A 23,524-nucleotide genomic window follows, 5' to 3' on the forward strand; every position below is an offset into this window, starting at 1 on the left:
CTGCTTTACTCTCAGGAATATATTTTATGTCCAGTCCTCTATCAGTCACATTGTTGGCTTGAGCGCCGTACGTCTCCATTTGTTAGGGATTCCTTTGAAAGATATTGGAAATTCTTGTTGCATTCATCATAAACACACACAGATGAAAACCCTAAATCATTTTAATTTGCCACTTGTTCCCCAGATGGGTTAACCCATATAGGGATCTGTACACTGCATAATACAGTATTTTATTTTTTAAATCCATTTTATTTATAGTCAACAAATATTTGAGCCCGGTTTACAGATTAAAATGACAAATACACAAGTTACATTGTGGTTTTACAGCAGAAGACCATTACTGATAAATATGAACATGAGGAAATGATCAGAGCCGACAAGACAACACAAAAGACATAGGACACATTCAAATAAAGCGGCGACTATATTCTCTATTCTGTGTGCTGTATATTCTGCAACGACGCTTCAATTGAGGCCTTATGTTTGTGCTTCACAAAGTGCTGTACAACTGGATCTTCCAATGACAATTTGACAGGAGTGGAGCAGAATCCAGGTCCTCAGGGCCTGTATTTACCAAGCGTTTCAGAGTAGGATTGCTGTTCTAGAATCAGTTTTGCTTTTTGATCCTAATGAATAAGATCACATGTACCTGATCCTAGATCAGCACTCCTACTCTAAGACGCTTGAAAAATACAGGCCCAGGACTTGGATCTTGGATCTTCTGTTGCTCAATGCTCTCCTCTGCCTTCTCTCTTCGGTTCTACTGACGGATACTGTAGGTAAAACAGGAAAGGATAGGAGAGGTGAGGGGAGGATAGGAGAGAGAGACAGATGTATGAATGACTGTCTTGTTTAATTCAACAGGACCTCTAACCTACGTCTTGTGGGCTCTAGTTCTGTTTCAGACAAGTCGTTCTGAATCATTGGAGGCCTTCCTCATTATTCCCATTACTGTCACCAGGAGTGTCTGGAGGACGGATACGTGTGTTAGGTAGAACCCATTACAACACCTCTCACCTTCTCCCCTAGCTGTCACTACGCCTCAGCTAGACTGAATAATTGGAGGTTAAGGGCGGGGTGGGACTGGTCATTTTGGCTCAAGGTTTGTTTTGGTTTCTAAATGTACATAAACATGCAGCAGCCTTTTAATTTATCTGACACCAAGCCAAAAACAGCCGTCCCTGGTGAGCTAGCACTAACCTTGAGGTAAAAGAGCCTCTTTCTCTCCTCTGTCTCGTTCTCCCTCACTCCCACCCTCTCGTATGTGGAACGGAGAGAAGGAAAGAGAGAGAGAGAGAAACCCAAACATAGAGACCCATCTGGATCTGGTAAGGAGTGGGTCTGGGACACTGGAGGCTGCTGAGTGGAGGACAGCTCACAATAATGGCTGGAATGGAGCAAATTAAACGGCAACAAACACATGGAAAGCCATATGCCCACACACACACACACACATTCTCCTTCTCCTGACTCAGTCAGATGTTCTTTCTGTGCTGTTGGAATATAGACACTCAACAGGGCAAGCTGAGGTCCCATAATTCACTATTGTGCCAGGGATGTGTTAACAGCCGTAACGGACAGAGCGCTCCTGGCTCTAATTTCACACATGCACACACTATAGAGATATGCACTTTAGAGATATGCACTATAGAGATATGCACTATAGAGACATGCACTATAGAGACACGCACTATAGAGATATGCACTATAGAGACATGCACTATAGAGACACACACTATAGAGATATGCACTATAGAGACATGCACTATAGAGATATGCACTATAGAGACATTGTCCCCGTGTGGCTCAGTTGGTAGGGCATGGTGTTTGCAACGCCAGGGTTGTGGGTTCGATTCCCACGGGGAACCAGTATGGAGAAAAATACAAAAATAATGTATGAAATGTATGCATTCACTACTGTAAGTCGCTCTGGTTAAGAGCGTCTGCTAAATGACTAAACTGTAAATGTACAGCACGGATGCACTATAGAGATATGCACTATAGAGACACACACTATAGAGACATGCACTATAGAGACACGCACTATAGAGACATGCACTACAGAGACATGCACTATAGAGACACGCACTATAGAGACGTAGTACTGAGATACACACAAATGTATTTAGTCGTCTCTCTCTCTCTCAATGTGGATTCACTGATAGTCATTTACTTAACCTCCCCTTCACTCATCTCTAAAGCACACACTTGTCCTACACTCTCTTCCTCCAGGCACTACTTCAAAGGCGACTCATGAAGAAGAGAGTAGGGAAATCCAATTTCCCAGCTAGAAAGGACTCGTTTTCTCTGACAAAACATGTACCTGGCACCGACCCCAACAAATAAAGTGTCCACTTAAAAGATCCCTGAGTGGTTTTCTAAACCGGTCTTGGACTTTGCATCAAATACAGTAGGTCTTACATAACATATACAGAAGGGCTAATCTCACAACTCAAAGCCTCTCAGCTCAAAGTGGTAACAAACTAAACATATCACAAAGCCAAATTTGAACCCATATTCACCTCTTCTCAAAGCCCAAACCCACCTCACAACCACCCAAACCCACCTCACAACCTCAACTCTCTCCTAGAACCAAACCCACCTCACAACTACCCAAACCCACCTCACAACTACCCAAACCCACCTCACAACTTCAACTCTCTCCTAGAATCAAACCCACCTCACAGCCCCAGACAGGCACTGAGCTCAGACAGGGTGAGGCCGCGGTCCCCGTCGCGGTCACAGTACTGGGCAAACTTCTTAGCACAGCGGCGCGGCTTTAACCTCCTGCGCAGGTAGAGGCGGAGCGGCCGGGCCTCACGTTCGCTCAGCACTCCACTGTCATCCGTATCCAGCTGCCTGAAGTGCCAACGCAGCACCTCATCCTCCCTGCCCGGGTCTGACGTGTCCCTCTCCTCAACCCTCAGGGAGGGGACCGAGGTGGATGGGGGAGGGGACATGGTGCCTGACAGGGGGGCGGCCGACACCCTGGTATAGAAATTACACATGTCAGACCAGTAGCATTGCTCTTCTGCGGACAACAGTCATGTATTGGCTTGTGCAGTCTTGAATTGAAATCAAATGTTTATTTTAAGATGAGCCACACGCAGAGAGCATCTAGCAGACACAAATCTGAGAGTGACTTCTTAAAGGGCCTCCTGCTGACATACTGAAGATGACGTTCCACTGTGTTTTTTACAGAACCACAGAGTCTGACAAGTCAGCGAATCTATTTTCATGAGATTCCTGCGGTCAGGATAAAATAATTCATTTCACACCAGCACTCCATTCCTGATCCTTAGCCTCAGTCATATTGAACATATAACCATTTTCCAATTTCTGTGTCGAGCCGAAAAGAACAAACAAGTTATTTATAAACAGAAAGGCAATCGGGTATGAAAAAGATTTCTTTGAAATATACTGCTCAAAAAAATAAAGGGAACACTAAAATAACACATCCTAGATCTGAATGAATGAAATAATCTTATTAAATACTTTTTTCTTTACATAGTTGAATGTGCTGACAACAAAATCACACAAAAATAATCAATGGAAATCCAATTTATCAACCCATGGAGGTCTGGATTTGGAGTCACACTCAAAATTAAAGTGGAAAACCACACTACAGGCTGATCCAACTTTGATGTGATGTCCTTAAAACAAGTCAAAATGAGGCTCAGTAGTGTGTGTGGCCTCCACGTGCCTGTATGACCTCCCTACAACGCCTGGGCATGCTCCTGATGAGGTGGCGGATGGTCTCCTGAGGGATCTCCTCCCAGACCTGGACTAAAGCATCCGCCAACTCCTGGACAGTCTGTGGTGCAACGTGGCGTTGGTGGATGGAGCGAGACATGATGTCCCAGATGTGCTCAATTGGATTCAGGTCTGGGGAACGGGCGGGCCAGTCCATAGCATCAATGCCTTCCTCTTGCAGGAACTGCTGACACACTCCAGCCACATGAGGTCTAGCATTGTCTTGCATTAGGAGGAACCCAGGGCCAACCGCACCAGCATATGGTCTCACAAGGGGTCTGAGGATCTCATCTCGGTACCTAATGGCAGTCAGGCTACCTCTGGCGAGCACATGGAGGGCTGTGCGGCCCCCCAAAGAAATGCCACCCCACACCATGACTGACCCACCGCCAAACCGGTCATGCTGGAGAATGTTGCAGGCAGCAGAACGTTCTCCACGGCGTCTCCAGACTCTGTCACGTCTGTCACGTGCTCAGTGTGAACCTGCTTTCATCTGTGAAGAGCACAGGGCGCCAGTGGCGAATTTGCCAATCTTGGTGTTCTCTGGAAAATGCCAAACGTCCTGCACGGTGGGTAGCGGTCCTGCTGCTGGGTTGTTGCCCTCCTACGGCCTCCTTCACGTCTCCTGATGTACTGGCCTGTCTCCTGGTAGCGCCTCCATGCTCTGGACACTACGCTGACAGACACAGCAAACCTTCTTGCCACAGCTCGCATTGATGTGCCATCCTGGATGAGCTGCACTACCTGAGCCACTTGTGTGGGTTGTAGACTCCGTCTCATGCTACCACTAGAGTGAAAGCACCGCCAGCATTCAAAAGTGACCAAAACATCAGCTAGGAAGCATAGGAACTGAGAAGTGGTCTGTGGTTACCACCTGCAGAACCACTCCTTTATTGGGGGTGTCTTGCTAATACCATTCCACTGATTCCACTCCAGTCATTACCCTGAGCCCGTTCTCCCCAATTAAGGTGCCCATACCAACCTCCTGTGTACTAATATCTGTCAGCGAATAGAGGAAGGTTTTGGAAAGAGTGGGGTGAGAGAAACAGGGAATTACAAATGGATGGATATGTAAAAGAGAAGATGTTGAGTGAAGGAGAGAGTTTGAAGGAGAGAGTTGTGTATAAATGAACTGAGTGAAAAACGGACAGATGGAGAGAGAGAAAGGAAAAGAGGTACGGGGTATTTAAGTGGCCACGAGAGGGAGGAGAGATGTAAGCGTGAGAAAGAGAGGGATGAACTGGAGAGATAGATGGGATGAGTAGGTACATGGGGTTTAATAGAGTGGTATGCAGACTGACCCGTAGTGAGAAAGAGAGGAATGGAGTGAAGATATAAACAGATGGTAGGGGAAGTAAGTCCAGTGGGTTTAATTATACTGAATAAAAATATAAACGCAATATGCAACAATTTCAAAGATTTTACTGTGTAATAGTTCATATAAGGAAATCTGTCAATTTAAATACATTTATTAGGCACTAATCTATGGATTTCACATGACTGGGCAGGGGTGAAATCCATAGATTTAACATGAATTCGTTTTTTTCCCCACTAAAGAGCTTTATTACAGATAGAAATACTCGTCAGTTTCATCAGCTGTCCGGGTGGCTGATCTTAGATGATCCCACAGGTGAAGAAGCCGGATGTGGAGGTCCTGGGCTGGCATGGTTACACGTGGTCTGCGGTTGTGAGACCGGTTGGACGTACTGTCAAATTCTCTAAAACGATGTTGGAGGCGGCTTATGGTAGAGAAATGAACATTAAATTCTCTGGCAATAGCTCTGGTGGACATTCCTGCAGTCAGCATGTCAATTGCACGATTTCTCAAAACTTGAAACATCTGTGGCATTGTACTATGTGACAAAACTGCACATTTTAGAGTGGCCTTTTATTGTCATCAGCTTCTTGATATGCCACACCTGTCAAGTGGATGGATTATCTTGGCAAAGAAGAAATGCTCACTAAAAGGGATGTAAACACATTTGTGCACAATATTTGAGAGAGAAAATATTTTGTGCATACGGAACATTTCTGGGATCTTTTATTTCAGCTCATGAAACACGGGACCAACACTTTACATGTTGCTTTTATATTTTTGTTTAGTATAAATACAGTGGTATGCAGACTGACCTGTGAGGGCTGAGTATTCCAGACTGTTCAGCCTCCAGCTGCAGAGCTCTCAACAAACTCTGCAGGAACTCTTTCTTCCGGGCCCCAGGGCACCCTGGGAGCAGAGAGAGGGTGTTAAGGCAAGGCAATGGGGTCAATTTAAGTTGTGACTCTTGACAAAATGAGGAAAGCCTACCCGCTATGATGTAAACTAGACAAGAGTCCACATTGCATTCACCACAGCTCATGGACACAGTACCCACAGTACTCAGTATAGAAAGTACCAATCAGATGTACAGTGTTAGTGTTAGCCTGGTCCTAGATCAGTTTGTGATGTCTGCCAATGGCCATAGGAGTGACAATGACCATAGGAGTTGGCAGAAAGAGCAAACTGATCTGGGACCAGGCTAGTAAAAACGAGAAAGGTCCTTGTTGATCTATTCAGGTATAGTGCAGTGTAGTTTGATGATCTGACCTGGTAGAGATCTGTCTCTGTAGCTCCTGTCAGGCTGGCTGCTGTGGGGCTCCTCCAGGCTGCAATCTGGCAGCCGGTTCCTGAAGGGGGCAACAACAGCCATGGGAATGATCTCCAGCCGTAACTCATAGACTCCTCTCCAACCATTTAGTCATTATGATCATACATCACAATGCATTTACCCAGTGGTTTGCTCCCTTTTGCCATTTGTTATGATCTTTGTTACTATTCACCATTGACAGGAGGAGATGCAGTAGAGGCTACACTATACACTATTTGGGGCGGCAGGTAGCCTTGCGGTTAGAGTGTTGGGCCAGTAACCGAAAGGTTGCTAGATCGAATCCCTGAGCTGACAAGGTACAAATCTGTCGTTCTGCCCCTGAACAAGGCAGTTAACCCATTGTTCCTAGGCCAACATTGAAAATAAGAATTTGTTCTTAACTGACTTGCCTAGTTAAATAAAATACAAATACCCTATGAGCATACGGATTTTTGGTTGAGGCAACTTTGAAAAGACGTCTGCAACCAATTTTGCACACAAGGGTGTCATTGGCATTGTTAGCCAAATAAGTATATGAAGTTAAGAGAAAATATAGTGTAAATGGATGGAAATGTCCATTAAATAATGCTATGGAACCAGGATATTGAAGGTCATCAATAAAACAATAGATTTGCACTATCAATACTTTAGTATGGAATGGTAAAATCCTAAACTAGCACAACACTTTAAATATAATACAATGTTAAAACATACAATATACAGTACACACTGAGTATACCTAACATTAGGAACATCTTCCTAGTATTGTTGGGCGCACCCCCCGGTACGGAAACTGCACCGTCCGCAACCGTAGGGCTCTCCAGAGACTGTTTGTGGTCTGTCCAACACATTACCGGGGGCAAACTACCCGCCCTCCAGGACACCAACAGCACCCGATGTCACAGGAAGGCCAAAAAGATCATCAAGGACAACAACCACCCGAGCTACTGCCTGTTCACCCCGCTATCATCCAGAAGGCGAGGTCAGTACAGGTGCATCAAAGCTGGGACCGAGAAACTGAAAAACAGCTTCTATCTAAGTCGATCAGACTGTTAAACAGCCATCACTAGCACATTAGAGGCTGCTGCCTATATACATAGACTTGTAATCACTGGCAACTATAATAAATGGAACACTAGTCACTTTAATAATGTTTACATATCTTGCATTACTCAACTCAGCGGTGTCAGAGGAATGCCCATAAAATTGTCACAGACTCCAGTCACCCAAGTCATAGACTGTTTTCTCTGCTACCCCACAGCAAGCGGTACCGGAGCGCCAAGTCTAGGACCAAAAGGCTCCTCAACAGCTTCTACCCCCAAGCCATTAGACTGCTGAACAATTCATAAAAATCGCCACCGGACAATTTACATTGACCCCCCCCCCCCCCCCCCCCCGCCCCCCCCCCCCCTTTTTGTACACTGCTGCTACTTATTGTTTGTTTGTTACCTATGCATAGTCACTTCTCCCCCACCTACATGTACAATTTACCTCAACTAGCCTGTACCCCCGCACACTGCCTCGGTACCAGTGCCCCCTGTATATAGCCTCGTTATTGTTATTCTTATTGTGTTACTTTTTATTATTACTTTTTATTTTAGCCTACTTGGTAAATATTTTCTTCTTCTTCAACTGCACTGTTGGTTAAGGGCTTGCAAAGTAAGCATTTCACGGTAAAGTCTACACTTGTTTACATTTACATTTTAGTCATTTAGCAGACGCTCTTATCCAGAGCAACTTACAGTAGTGAATGCATACATTTCATTTCATGCATTTTTTATAATTTTTTATTATATATATATTTTTTGTACTGTACTTGTCGTATTCAGCATTTCACGGTAAAGTCGACACTTGTTGTATTCAGCATTTCACGGTAAAGTCTACACTTGTTGTATTCAGCGCATGTGACAAATAAAGTTTGATTTGATATGTATATACCGTAATTTCCGGACTATTAAGCGCACCTGAATATAAGCCGCACCCACTGAATTTAAAAAAATAAGCCGCACATGTCTATAAGCCGCAGGTGCCTACCGGTACATTGAAACAAATGAACTTCACACAGGCTTTAACGAAACACGGCTTGTAACAAAAATAAATAGGCTTTAACGAAACACGGCTTATAACAAAAAATAAAAAATGAGCAGTAAGTTTTAGTTGTCTTTTTGCACTGAGTCAATTCCTCACGCTGCTGTTTCCAACGTCTAAGGAAAGCTTCATGCCGCCCAAAAACTGAGCACGTCACAGAATGTGTTTTTTTTGGAGAAAAAAAAATTTGAAAGCGGGAAAAATCCATATATTAGCCGCGAGGTTCAAAGCTGGGAAAAAAGTTGCGGCTTATAGTCCAGAATTTACGGTACTGTATTCTATACTAATCTACTGTATTTTAGTCTATGCCGCTCTGACATTGCTCGTCTATATATTTATATATTCTTAATTCCATTCCTTTACTTAGATTTGTGTGTATTGAGCATATTTTCTGAAATGGTTAGATATTACTTGTTAGATATTACTGCACTGTCGGAGCTAGAAACCCAAGCATTTCACTACACCCGCAATAACATCTGCTAAACACGTGTATGTGACCAATACAATTTGATTTGATATGGTCAGTCTATGTCATGGAAAGAGCAGGTGTTCTTAATGTTTTGTATACTCAGTGTTTGAGTTCTTCGGTAGGCATTTCTTAGGCTCCTGGGCTACATGGTGTGCACTGATCAGTTTAGTAAAGTGTGGAATGGGAGAGTTCTGATAGCGGACTGTGTGTGTCATGGGAATGTAGTATGCATTTAGGTAAAGCTTTATTGTACTACCAAGTTAAGCTGGTACAAGTCATTCCTATGTAACTACCTGGTAATTATCAGGCTGTAAAATAAAGCGTTAGCCACATTTCTCTATCCACTAGGTGCCTTGTTTGAGGCCATACCTGGCAGAGGTGCCTGGTAGAGGCCGTCCCGTGTCCGCCCGGACACACCAGCAGTACCCCGTGGTGACGTGGCACTGGATGGGGCTGTAGCGCCCGTCTGCACTGCATTTTGGGATGAAGCGCTCCTCCTGCCACAGAAGATGCACCTTGGCCATCAACGCTGCTCTATCCCTCTCACACGTCTGAGGACTGTCTGTGGAAGCACGAATGTACACACACACACTAATCATTATCTCACAGAAGTGATAGCTATGGAAGCTCATAAAAAGAAAAACTCCTTACCTGTAGGGCGTTTTACAGAACGATTCCCTTTGGGGTCAGAGTTCAACCGGATGGTCACCCAGAGCGGAGGAGCGGTGATTCCTGTACAGGAAATATAGTGATATTAGTGTAAACAAACAATATGGTAGTATCATTCTGAAAATGTCCATCATTACGGGACGTTTCCCAGAGACAGATTAAGCCTAGTGCTAGACTTAAAAGCATGTTCAATGGAGATTCTACATGTCCACTCCTCTCACCTGCTGCAGACTTGGTCCTGCTAGGGTTGGCGGTGGGCTGGGAGGGACCACCCTCACCTGTGTCCACAGAGACAAGAACTTTTCAAGGACCAAACTGACTGTGATAAAAGCCCGTACCAGAGTAGGTACAGTATGTGTGGCGGTGTTTGAGTGAGTATTTATATTAGTGTCAGTGGACCACTATTGATTGATATACAGTACAGTACATATGCGTGTAAGTCAGGTGAATTCTCACCTCTTTGGGCTGACTCCAGATCAGTCATCTGTGTCATTTCAGACAAATGACTCATGGCACAACACGACATACCACAAAGAGGGCTGTGTGAAGATCTGTTTAATAGGTGGCTTGATAGATGCTAATTCACAACTATTTCCCACTGGCCGTTTGGCCTAAACTCTGTCTCACCTGTGCAGTTGGGTCTGAGGTGCAGGACAGAGGTCCCACTGACAGGTTTCCCATCTGGAGTAGAGCACCAGCAGTAACCAGTCTGGTTGTGGCACTGCACCTGAGAAAGTGGGACATTTGTCAGAACCTGTGTTTTGCCAACTTCATCAAGGCCAAGTACTGAAATGTATGCTCACTAAAGGGTAGCCATAGACTGTTCTCTCTGCTACCGTCCGGTAAACGGTACCGAAGCATCGGCTCTCGAACCAACGGGCTCCGACCGACAGCTTTTACCCCCAAGCCATAAGACTGCTAAATAGTTCATTAAATGGTTACCCAAACTATTTTCACTGACCCCATCTTGTGCTGACTCTATGCACACTTACAAGACTATATATACAGACACACACACTACATTGACCCTCTCACACAAAACCCACACACATTCACACACACTACATACACACACATACCGACACAACATAAAGACACACGCACACTTTTAAACTCATCATACACAAAGTGTACAAAGCATTAGGAACCTTCATAACATTGAGTCCCCCCCCCCCCTTTTGCCTTCAAAACAGCCTCAATTCACCGGGGCATGGACTGTACAAGGTGTTGAAAGCGTTCCACAGGGATACTGGCCCATGTTGACTCCCACAGTTGTGTCAAGTTGTCTGGCTGTCCTTTGGGTGGTGGGCCATTCTTGAGACACACAGGAAACTGTTGAGTGTGAAAAACCCAGCAGCGTTGCAGTTTTGGACACCCTCAAACCAGTGCACCTGGCACCTACTACCATACCCCATTCAAAAGCACTTCAATATTTTGTCTTGCCCATTCACCCTCTGAATGGCACACATACACAATCCACATCTCAATTGTCTCAAAGCTTAAAAATCCTTCTTTAACCTGTCTCCTCCCCTTCATCTACACTGATTGAAGTGGAGGGATCACAGCTTTCAACTGGATTCACCTGGTCAGAGCAGGTGATCCTAATGTTTTGTCCACTCAGTGTATGCTGCTACTCTGTTCTTCATTCTTACTCTTATTATTATCTATCCTGATGCCTTGTCACTTCACCCTGCCTTTATGTACATATCTACCTCAAATACATCGTACCCCTGCACATAGATCTGGTACTGGTACTCCCTGTATATAGCTCCAAATACATCTGGTACTCCCTGTATATAGCTCCACATACATCTGGTACTGGTACTCCCTGTATATAGCTGCACATAGATCTGGTACTGGTACTCCCTGTATATAGCTGCACATAGATCTGGTACTGGTACTCCCTGTATATAGCTCCACATAGATCAGGTACTGGTACTCCCTGTATATAGCTCCACATACATCTGGTACTCCCTGTATATAGCTCCACATAGATCTGGTACTGGTACTCCCTGTATATAGCTCCACATAGATCTGGTACTGGTACTCCCTGTATATAGCTCCACATAGATCTGGTACTGGTACTCCCTGTATATAGCTCCACATAGATCTGGTACTGGTACTCCCTGTATATAGCTCCACATAGATCTGGTACTGGTACTCCCTGTATATAGCTCCAAATACTCTGGTACTCCCTGTATATAGCTCCACATTCATCTGGTACTGGTACTCCCTGTATATAGCTGCACATAGATCAGGTACTGGTACTCCCTGGATATAGCTGCACATAGATCTGGTACTGGTACTCCCTGTATATAGTTCCACATACATCTGGTACTGGTACTCCCTGTATATAGCTGCACATAGATCTGGTACTGGTACTCCCTGTATATAGTTCCACATACATCTGGTACTGGTACTCCCTGTATATAGCTGCACATAGATCTGGTACTGGTACTCCCTGTATATAGCTCCACATATATCTGGTACTGGTACTCCCTGTATATAGCTCCACATACATATGGTACTCCCTGTATATAGCTCCACATACATCTGGTACTCCCTGTATATAGCTCCACATAGATCTGGTACTCCCTGTATATAGCTCCACATAGATATGGTACTGGTACTCCCTGTATATTGCTCCACATAGATCTGGTACTGGTACTCCCTGTATATAGCTCCAAATACATCTGGTACTCCCTGTATATAGCTCCACATACATCTGGTACTGGTACTCCCTGTATATAGCTGCACATAGATCTGGTACTGGTACTCCCTGTATATAGCTGCACATAGATCTGGTACTGGTACTCCCTGTATATAGCTCCACATAGATCAGGTACTGGTACTCCCTGGATATAGCTGCACATAGATCTGGTACTGGTACTCCCTGTATATAGCTCCACATACATCTGGTACTCCTTGTATATAGCTCCACATAGATCTGGTACTCCCTGTATATTGCTCCACATAGATCTGGTACTGGTACTCCCTGTATATAGCTCCAAATACATCTGGTACTCCCTGTATATAGCTCCACATACATCTGGTACTGGTACTCCCTGTATATAGCTGCACATAGATCTGGTACTGGTACTCCCTGTATATAGCTGCACATAGATCTGGTACTGGTACTCCCTGTATATAGCTCCACATAGATCAGGTACTGGTACTCCCTGGATATAGCTGCACATAGATCTGGTACTGGTACTCCCTGTATATAGCTCCACATACATCTGGTACTCCCTGTATATAGCTCCACATAGATCTGGTACTCCCTGTATATAGCTACACATAGATCTGGTACTGGTACTCCCTGTATATAGCTCCACATAGATCTGGTACTGGTACTCCCTGTATATAGCTCCACATAGATCTGGTACTGGTACTCCCTGTATATAGCTCCACATAGATCTGGTACTGGTACTCCCTGTATATAGCTCCAAATACATCTGGTACTCCCTGTATATAGCTCCACATACATCTGGTACTGGTACTCCCTGTATATAGCTGCACATAGATCTGGTACTGGTACTCCCTGTATATAGCTGCACATAGATCTGGTACTGGTACTCCCTGTATATAGCTCCACATAGATCAGGTACTGGTACTCCCTGGATATAGCTGCACATAGATCTGGTACTGGTACTCCCTGTATATAGTTCCACATACATCTGGTACTGGTACTCCCTGTATATAGCTGCACATAGATCTGGTACTGGTACTCCCTGTATATAGTTCCACATACATCTGGTACTGGTACTCCCTGTATATAGCTCCACATACATATGGTACTCCCTGTATATAGCTCCACATACATCTGGTACTCCCTGTATATAGCTCCACATAGATCTGGTACTCCCTGTATATAGCTCCACCTAGATATGGTACTGGTACTCCCTGTATATTGGTCCACATAGATCTGGTACTGGTACTCCCTGTATATAGCTCCAAATACATCTGGTACTCCCTGTATATAGCTCCACATACATCTGGTACTGGTACTCCCTGTATATAGCTGCACATAGATCTGGTACTGGTACTCCCTGTATATAGCTGCACATAGATCTGGTACTGGTACTCCCTGTATATAGCTCCACATAGATCAGGTACTGGTACTCCCTGGATATAGCTGCACATAGATCTGGTACTGGTACTCCCTGTATATAGCTCCACATACATCTGGTACTCCCTGTATATAGCTCCACATAGATCTGGTACTCCCTGTATATAGCTCCACATAGATCTGGTACTGGTACTCCCTGTATATAGCTCCACATAGATCTGGTACTGGTACTCCCTGTATATAGCTCCACATAGATCTGGTACTGGTACTCCCTGTATATAGCTCCACATAGATCTGGTACTGGTACTCCCTGTATATAGCTCCAAATACATCTGGTACTCCCTGTATATAGCTCCACATACATCTGGTACTGGTACTCCCTGTATATAGCTGCACATAGATCTGGTACTGGTACTCCCTGTATATAGCTGCACATAGATCTGGTACTGGTACTCCCTGTATATAGCTCCACATAGATCAGGTACTGGTACTCCCTGGATATAGCTGCACATAGATCTGGTACTGGTACTCCCTGTATATAGTTCCACATACATCTGGTACTGGTACTCCCTGTATATAGCTGCACATAGATCTGGTACAGGTACTCCCTGTATATAGTTCCACATACATCTGGTACTGGTACTCCCTGTATATAGCTGCACATAGATCTGGTACTGGTACTCCCTGTATATAGCTCCACATATATCTGGTACTGGTACTCCCTGTATATAGCTCCACATACATATGGTACTCCCTGTATATAGCTCCACATACATCTGGTACTGGTACTCCCTGTATATAGCTGCACATAGATCTGGTACTGGTACTCCCTGTATATAGCTGCACATAGATCTGGTACTGGTACTCCCTGTATATAGCTCCACATAGATCAGGTACTGGTACTCCCTGGATATAGCTGCACATAGATCTGGTACTGGTACTCCCTGTATATAGCTCCACATACATCTGGTACTCCCTGTATATAGCTCCACATAGATCTGGTACTCCCTGTATATAGCTACACATAGATCTGGTACTGGTACTCCCTGTATATAGCTCCACATAGATCTGGTACTGGTACTCCCTGTATATAGCTCCACATAGATCTGGTACTGGTACTCCCTGTATATAGCTCCACATAGATCTGGTACTGGTACTCCCTGTATATAGCTCCAAATACATCTGGTACTCCCTGTATATAGCTCCACATACATCTGGTACTGGTACTCCCTGTATATAGCTGCACATAGATCTGGTACTGGTACTCCCTGTATATAGCTGCACATAGATCTGGTACTGGTACTCCCTGTATATAGCTCCACATAGATCAGGTACTGGTACTCCCTGGATATAGCTGCACATAGATCTGGTACTGGTACTCCCTGTATATAGTTCCACATACATCTGGTACTGGTACTCCCTGTATATAGCTGCACATAGATCTGGTACTGGTACTCCCTGTATATAGTTCCACATACATCTGGTACTGGTACTCCCTGTATATAGCTCCACATACATATGGTACTCCCTGTATATAGCTCCACATACATCTGGTACTCCCTGTATATAGCTCCACATAGATCTGGTACTCCCTGTATATAGCTCCACATAGATATGGTACTGGTACTCCCTGTATATTGCTCCACATAGATCTGGTACTGGTACTCCCTGTATATAGCTCCAAATACATCTGGTACTCCCTGTATATAGCTCCACATACATCTGGTACTGGTACTCCCTGTATATAGCTGCACATAGATCTGGTACTGGTACTCCCTGTATATAGCTGCACATAGATCTGGTACTGGTACTCCCTGTATATAGCTCCACATAGATCAGGTACTGGTACTCCCTGGATATAGCTGCACATAGATCTGGTACTGGTACTCCCTGTATATAGCTCCACATACATCTGGTACTCCCTGTATATAGCTCCACATAGATCTGGTACTCCCTGTATATAGCTCCACATAGATCTGGTACTGGTACTCCCTGTATATAGCTCCACATAGATCTGGTACTGGTACTCCCTGTATATAGCTCCACATAGATCTGGTACTGGTACTCCCTGTATATAGCTCCACATAGATCTGGTACTGGTACTCCCTGTATATAGCTCCAAATACATCTGGTACTCCCTGTATATAGCTCCACATACATCTGGTACTGGTACTCCCTGTATATAGCTGCACATAGATCTGGTACTGGTACTCCCTGTATATAGCTGCACATAGATCTGGTACTGGTACTCCCTGTATATAGCTCCACATAGATCAGGTACTGGTACTCCCTGGATATAGCTGCACATAGATCTGGTACTGGTACTCCCTGTATATAGTTCCACATACATCTGGTACTGGTACTCCCTGTATATAGCTGCACATAGATCTGGTACTGGTACTCCCTGTATATAGTTCCACATACATCTGGTACTGGTACTCCCTGTATATAGCTGCACATAGATCTGGTACTGGTACTCCCTGTATATAGCTCCACATATATCTGGTACTGGTACTCCCTGTATATAGCTCCACATACATATGGTACTCCCTGTATATAGCTCCACATACATCTGGTACTCCCTGTATATAGCTCCACATAGATCTGGTACTCCCTGTATATAGCTCCACATAGATATGGTACTGGTACTCCCTGTATATTGCTCCACATAGATCTGGTACTGGTACTCCCTGTATATAGCTCCACATACATCTGGTACTCCCTGTATATAGCTCCACATAGATCTGGTACTCCCTGTATATAGCTCCACATAGATCTGGTACTCCCTGTATATAGCTCCACATAGATCTGGTACTGGTACTCCCTGTATATAGCTCCACATACATCTGGTACTCCCTGTATATAGCTCCACATAGATCTGGTACTGGTACTCCCTGTATATAGCTCCACATAGATCTGGTACTGGTACTCGTGTATATAGCTCCACATAGATCTGGTACTGGTACTCCCTGTATATAGCTCCACATAGATCTGGTACTGGTACTCCCTGTATATAGCTCCACATTGATCTGGTACTAGTACTCCCTGTATATAGCTCCACATTGATCTGGTACTAGTACTCCCTGTATATAGCTCCACATAGATCTGGTACTGGTACTCCCTGTATATAGCTCCACATTGATCTGGTACTAGTACTCCCTGTATATAGCTCCACATAGATCTGGTACTAGTACTCCCTGTATATAGCTCCACATAGATCTGGTACTGGTACTCCCTGTATATAGCTCCACATAGATCTGGTACTGGTACTCCCTGTATATAGCTCCACATAGATCTGGTACTGGTACTCCCTGTATATAGCTCCACATAGATCTGGTACTGGTACTCCCTGTATATAGCTCCACATAGATCTGGTACTGGTATTCCCTGTATATAGCTCCACATAGATCTGGTACTGGTACTCCCTGTATATAGCTCCACATAGATCTGGCACTGGTACTCCCTGTATATAGCTCCACATTGATCTGGTACTAGTACTCCCTGTATATAGCTCCACATAGATCTGGTACTGGTACTCCCTGTATATAGCTCCACATAGATCTGGTACTGGTACTCCCTGTATATAGCTCCACATAGAGCTGGTACTGGTACTCCCTGTATATAGCTCCACATACATCTGGTACTGGTACTCCCTGTATATAGCTCCACATAGATCTGGTACTGGTACTCCCTGTATATAGCTGCACATAGATCTGGAACTTGTACTCCCTGTATATAGCTCCACATAGATCTGGTACTGGTACTCCCTGTATATAGCTCCACATAGATCTGGTACTGGTACTCCCTGTATATAGCTCCACATAGATCTGGTACTGGTACTCCCTGTATATAGCTCCACATAGATCTGGTACTCCCTGTATATAGCTCCACATAGATCTGGTACTGGTACTCCCTGTATATAGCTCCACATACATCTGGTACTCCCTGTATATAGCTCCACATAGATCTGGTACTCCCTGTATATAGCTCCACATACATCTGGTACTGGTACTCCCTGTATATAGCTGCACATAGATCTGGTACTGGTACTCCCTGTATATAGCTGCACATAGATCTGGTACTGGTACTCCCTGTATATAGCTCCACATAGATCAGGTACTGGTACTCCCTGTATATAGCTCCACATACATCTGGTACTCCCTGTATATAGCTCCACATAGATCTGGTACTGGTACTCCCTGTATATAGCTCCACATAGATCTGGTACTGGTACTCCCTGTATATAGCTCCACATAGATCTGGTACTGGTACTCCCTGTATATAGCTCCACATATATCTGGTACTGGTACTCCCTGTATATAGCTCCAAATACTCTGGTACTCCCTGTATATAGCTCCACATTCATCTGGTACTGGTACTCCCTGTATATAGCTGCACATAGATCAGGTACTGGTACTCCCTGGATATAGCTGCACATAGATCTGGTACTGGTACTCCCTGTATATAGTTCCACATACATCTGGTACTGGTACTCCCTGTATATAGCTGCACATAGATCTGGTACTGGTACTCCCTGTATATAGTTCCACATACATCTGGTACTGGTACTCCCTGTATATAGCTGCACATAGATCTGGTACTGGTACTCCCTGTATATAACTCCACATATATCTGGTACTGGTACTCCCTGTATATAGCTCCACATACATATGGTACTCCCTGTATATAGCTCCACATACATCTGGTACTCCCTGTATATAGCTCCACATAGATCTGGTACTCCCTGTATATAGCTCCACATAGATATGGTACTGGTACTCCCTGTATATTGCTCCACATAGATCTGGTACTGGTACTCCCTGTATATAGCTCCAAATACATCTGGTACTCCCTGTATATAGCTCCACATACATCTGGTACTGGTACTCCCTGTATATAGCTGCACATAGATCTGGTACTGGTACTCCCTGTATATAGCTGCACATAGATCTGGTACTGGTACTCCCTGTATATAGCTCCACATAGATCAGGTACTGGTACTCCCTGGATATAGCTGCACATAGATCTGGTACTGGTACTCCCTGTATATAGCTCCACATACATCTGGTACTCCCTGTATATAGCTCCACATAGATCTGGTACTCCCTGTATATAGCTACACATAGATCTGGTACTGGTACTCCCTGTATATAGCTCCACATAGATCTGGTACTGGTACTCCCTGTATATAGCTCCACATAGATCTGGTACTGGTACTCCCTGTATATAGCTCCACATAGATCTGGTAGTGGTACTCCCTGTATATAGCTCCAAATACATCTGGTACTCCCTGTATATAGCTCCACATACATCTGGTACTGGTACTCCCTGTATATAGCTGCACATAGATCTGGTACTGGTACTCCCTGTATATAGCTGCACATAGATCTGGTACTGGTACTCCCTGTATATAGCTCCACATAGATCTGGTACTGGTACTCCCTGTATATAGCTCCACATAGATCTGGTACTGGTACTCCCTGTATATAGCTCCAAATACATCTGGTACTCCCTGTATATAGCTCCACATACATCTGGTACTGGTACTCCCTGTATATAGCTGCACATAGATCTGGTACTGGTACTCCCTGTATATAGCTGCACATAGATCTGGTACTGGTACTCCCTGTATGTAGCTCCACATAGATCAGGTACTGGTACTCCCTGGATATAGCTGCACATAGATCTGGTACTGGTACTCCCTGTATATAGTTCCACATACATCTGGTACTGGTACTCCCTGTATATAGCTGCACATAGATCTGGTACTGGTACTCCCTGTATATAGTTCCACATACATCTGGTACTGGTACTCCCTGTATATAGCTCCACATACATATGGTACTCCCTGTATATAGCTCCACATACATCTGGTACTCCCTGTATATAGCTCCACATAGATCTGGTACTCCCTGTATATAGCTCCACCTAGATATGGTACTGGTACTCCCTGTATATTGGTCCACATAGATCTGGTACTGGTACTCCCTGTATATAGCTCCAAATACATCTGGTACTCCCTGTATATAGCTCCACATACATCTGGTACTGGTACTCCCTGTATATAGCTGCACATAGATCTGGTACTGGTACTCCCTGTATATAGCTGCACATAGATCTGGTACTGGTACTCCCTGTATATAGCTCCACATAGATCAGGTACTGGTACTCCCTGGATATAGCTGCACATAGATCTGGTACTGGTACTCCCTGTATATAGCTCCACATACATCTGGTACTCCCTGAATATAGCTCCACATAGATCTGGTACTCCCTGTATATAGCTCCACATAGATCTGGTACTGGTACTCCCTGTATATAGCTCCACATAGATCTGGTACTGGTACTCCCTGTATATAGCTCCACATAGATCTGGTACTGGTACTCCCTGTATATAGCTCCACATAGATCAGGTACTGGTACTCCCTGGATATAGCTGCACATAGATCTGGTACTGGTACTCCCTGTATATAGTTCCACATACATCTGGTACTGGTACTCCCTGTATATAGCTGCACATAGATCTGGTACTGGTACTCCCTGTATATAGTTCCACATACATCTGGTACTGGTACTCCCTGTATATAGCTGCACATAGATCTGGTACTGGTACTCCCTGTATATAGCTCCACATATATCTGGTACTGGTACTCCCTGTATATAGCTCCACATACATATGGTACTCCCTGTATATAGCTCCACATACATCTGGTACTCCCTGTATATAGCTCCACATAGATCTGGTACTGGTACTCCCTGTATATAGCTCCACATAGATCTGGTACTGGTACTCGTGTATATAGCTCCACATATATCTGGTACTGGTACTCCCTGTATATAGCTCCACATACATATGGTACTCCCTGTATATAGCTCCACATACATCTGGTACTGGTACTCCCTGTATATAGCTGCACATAGATCTGGTACTGGTACTCCCTGTATATAGCTGCACATAGATCTGGTACTGGTACTCCCTGTATATAGCTCCACATAGATCAGGTACTGGTACTCCCTGGATATAGATGCACATAGATCTGGTACTGGTACTCCCTGTATATAGCTCCACATACATCTGGTACTCCCTGTATATAGCTCCACATAGATCTGGTACTCCCTGTATATAGCTACACATAGATCTGGTACTGGTACTCCCTGTATATAGCTCCACATAGATCTGGTACTGGTACTCCCTGTATATAGCTCCACATAGATCTGGTACTGGTACTCCCTGTATATAGCTCCACATAGATCTGGTACTGGTACTCCCTGTATATAGCTCCAAATACATCTGGTACTCCCTGTATATAGCTCCACATACATCTGGTACTGGTACTCCCTGTATATAGCTGCACATAGATCTGGTACTGGTACTCCCTGTATATAGCTGCACATAGATCTGGTACTGGTACTCCCTGTATATAGCTCCACATAGATCAGGTACTGGTACTCCCTGGATATAGCTGCACATAGATCTGGTACTGGTACTCCCTGTATATAGTTCCACATACATCTGGTACTGGTACTCCCTGTATATAGCTGCACATAGATCTGGTACTGGTACTCCCTGTATATAGTTCCACATACATCTGTTACTGGTACTCCCTGTATATAGCTCCACATACATATGGTACTCCCTGTATATAGCTCCACATAGATCTGGTACTGGTACTCCCTGTATATAGCTCCAAATACATCTGGTACTCCCTGTATATAGCTCCACATACATCTGGTACTGGTACTCCCTGTATATAGCTGCACATAGATCTGGTACTGGTACTCCCTGTATATAGCTGCACATAGATCTGGTACTGGTACTCCCTGTATATAGCTCCACATAGATCAGGTACTGGTACTCCCTGGATATAGCTGCACATAGATCTGGTACTGGTACTCCCTGTATATAGTTCCACATACATCTGGTACTGGTACTCCCTGTATATAGCTGCACATAGATCTGGTACTGGTACTCCCTGTATATAGTTCCACATACATCTGGTACTGGTACTCCCTGTATATAGCTGCACATAGATCTGGTACTGGTACTCCCTGTATATAGCTCCACATATATCTGGTACTGGTACTCCCTGTATATAGCTCCACATACATATGGTACTCCCTGTATATAGCTCCACATACATCTGGTACTGGTACTCCCTGTATATAGCTGCACATAGATCTGGTACTGGTACTCCCTGTATATAGCTGCACATAGATCTGGTACTGGTACTCCCTGTATATAGCTCCACATAGATCAGGTACTGGTACTCCCTGGATATAGCTGCACATAGATCTGGTACTGGTACTCCCTGTATATAGCTCCACATACATCTGGTACTCCCTGTATATAGCTCCACATAGATCTGGTACTCCCTGTATATAGCTACACATAGATCTGGTACTGGTACTCCCTGTATATAGCTCCACATAGATCTGGTACTGGTACTCCCTGTATATAGCTCCACATAGATCTGGTACTGGTACTCCCTGTATATAGCTCCACATAGATCTGGTACTGGTACTCCCTGTATATAGCTCCAAATACATCTGGTACTCCCTGTATATAGCTCCACATACATCTGGTACTGGTACTCCCTGTATATAGCTGCACATAGATCTGGTACTGGTACTCCCTGTATATAGCTGCACATAGATCTGGTACTGGTACTCCCTGTATATAGCTCCACATAGATCAGGTACTGGTACTCCCTGGATATAGCTGCACATAGATCTGGTACTGGTACTCCCTGTATATAGTTCCACATACATCTGGTACTGGTACTCCCTGTATATAGCTGCACATAGATCTGGTACTGGTACTCCCTGTATATAGTTCCACATACATCTGGTACTGGTACTCCCTGTATATAGCTCCACATACATATGGTACTCCCTGTATATAGCTCCACATACATCTGGTACTCCCTGTATATAGCTCCACATAGATCTGGTACTCCCTGTATATAGCTCCACATAGATATGGTACTGGTACTCCCTGTATATTGCTCCACATAGATCTGGTACTGGTACTCCCTGTATATAGCTCCAAATACATCTGGTACTCCCTGTATATAGCTCCACATACATCTGGTACTGGTACTCCCTGTATATAGCTGCACATAGATCTGGTACTGGTACTCCCTGTATATAGCTGCACATAGATCTGGTACTGGTACTCCCTGTATATAGCTCCACATAGATCTGGTACTGGTACTCCCTGTATATAGCTCCACATAGATCTGGTACTGGTACTCCCTGTATATAGCTCCACATAGATCAGGTACTGGTACTCCCTGGATATAGCTGCACATAGATCTGGTACTGGTACTCCCTGTATATAGTTCCACATACATCTGGTACTGGTACTCCCTGTATATAGCTGCACATAGATCTGGTACTGGTACTCCCTGTATATAGTTCCACATACATCTGGTACTGGTACTCCCTGTATATAGCTGCACATAGATCTGGTACTGGTACTCCCTGTATATAGCTCCACATATATCTGGTACTGGTACTCCCTGTATATAGCTCCACATACATATGGTACTCCCTGTATATAGCTCCACATACATCTGGTACTCCCTGTATATAGCTCCACATAGATCTGGTACTGGTACTCCCTGTATATAGCTCCACATAGATCTGGTACTGGTACTCGTGTATATAGCTCCACATATATCTGGTACTGGTACTCCCTGTATATAGCTCCACATACATATGGTACTCCCTGTATATAGCTCCACATACATCTGGTACTGGTACTCCCTGTATATAGCTGCACATAGATCTGGTACTGGTACTCCCTGTATATAGCTGCACATAGATCTGGTACTGGTACTCCCTGTATAT

At 44.3% G+C, this 23,524-nt stretch overlaps 1 protein-coding gene across 1 annotated transcript in view; it reads right to left on the bottom strand.

Moving 5' to 3' along the window:
• Window positions 1-234: 234 nt before the first annotated feature.
• Window positions 235-23,524, bottom strand: part of LOC106580855 (SPARC-related modular calcium-binding protein 1) — an 80,295-nt gene continuing 57,005 nt past the window's right edge. Inside the window, exons 4-11 of the mRNA XM_014162347.3 lie at window positions 10,231-10,330; window positions 9,825-9,881; window positions 9,586-9,666; window positions 9,304-9,496; window positions 6,338-6,417; window positions 5,884-5,977; window positions 2,681-2,988; window positions 235-773 (exon numbers count right to left, since the gene is read on the bottom strand). Coding sequence (XP_014017822.2) covers window positions 2,682-2,988; window positions 5,884-5,977; window positions 6,338-6,417; window positions 9,304-9,496; window positions 9,586-9,666; window positions 9,825-9,881; window positions 10,231-10,330 — 912 coding nt within the window. The 3' untranslated portion in view covers window positions 235-773; window position 2,681. The remainder of the gene's footprint in view (window positions 774-2,680; window positions 2,989-5,883; window positions 5,978-6,337; window positions 6,418-9,303; window positions 9,497-9,585; window positions 9,667-9,824; window positions 9,882-10,230; window positions 10,331-23,524) is intronic.

Source organism: Salmo salar, chromosome 20 (assembly GCF_965601325.2).
Source record: "Salmo salar chromosome 20, fSalSal1, whole genome shotgun sequence".
In the NCBI taxonomy this organism is placed as follows: domain Eukaryota; kingdom Metazoa; phylum Chordata; class Actinopteri; order Salmoniformes; family Salmonidae; genus Salmo; species Salmo salar.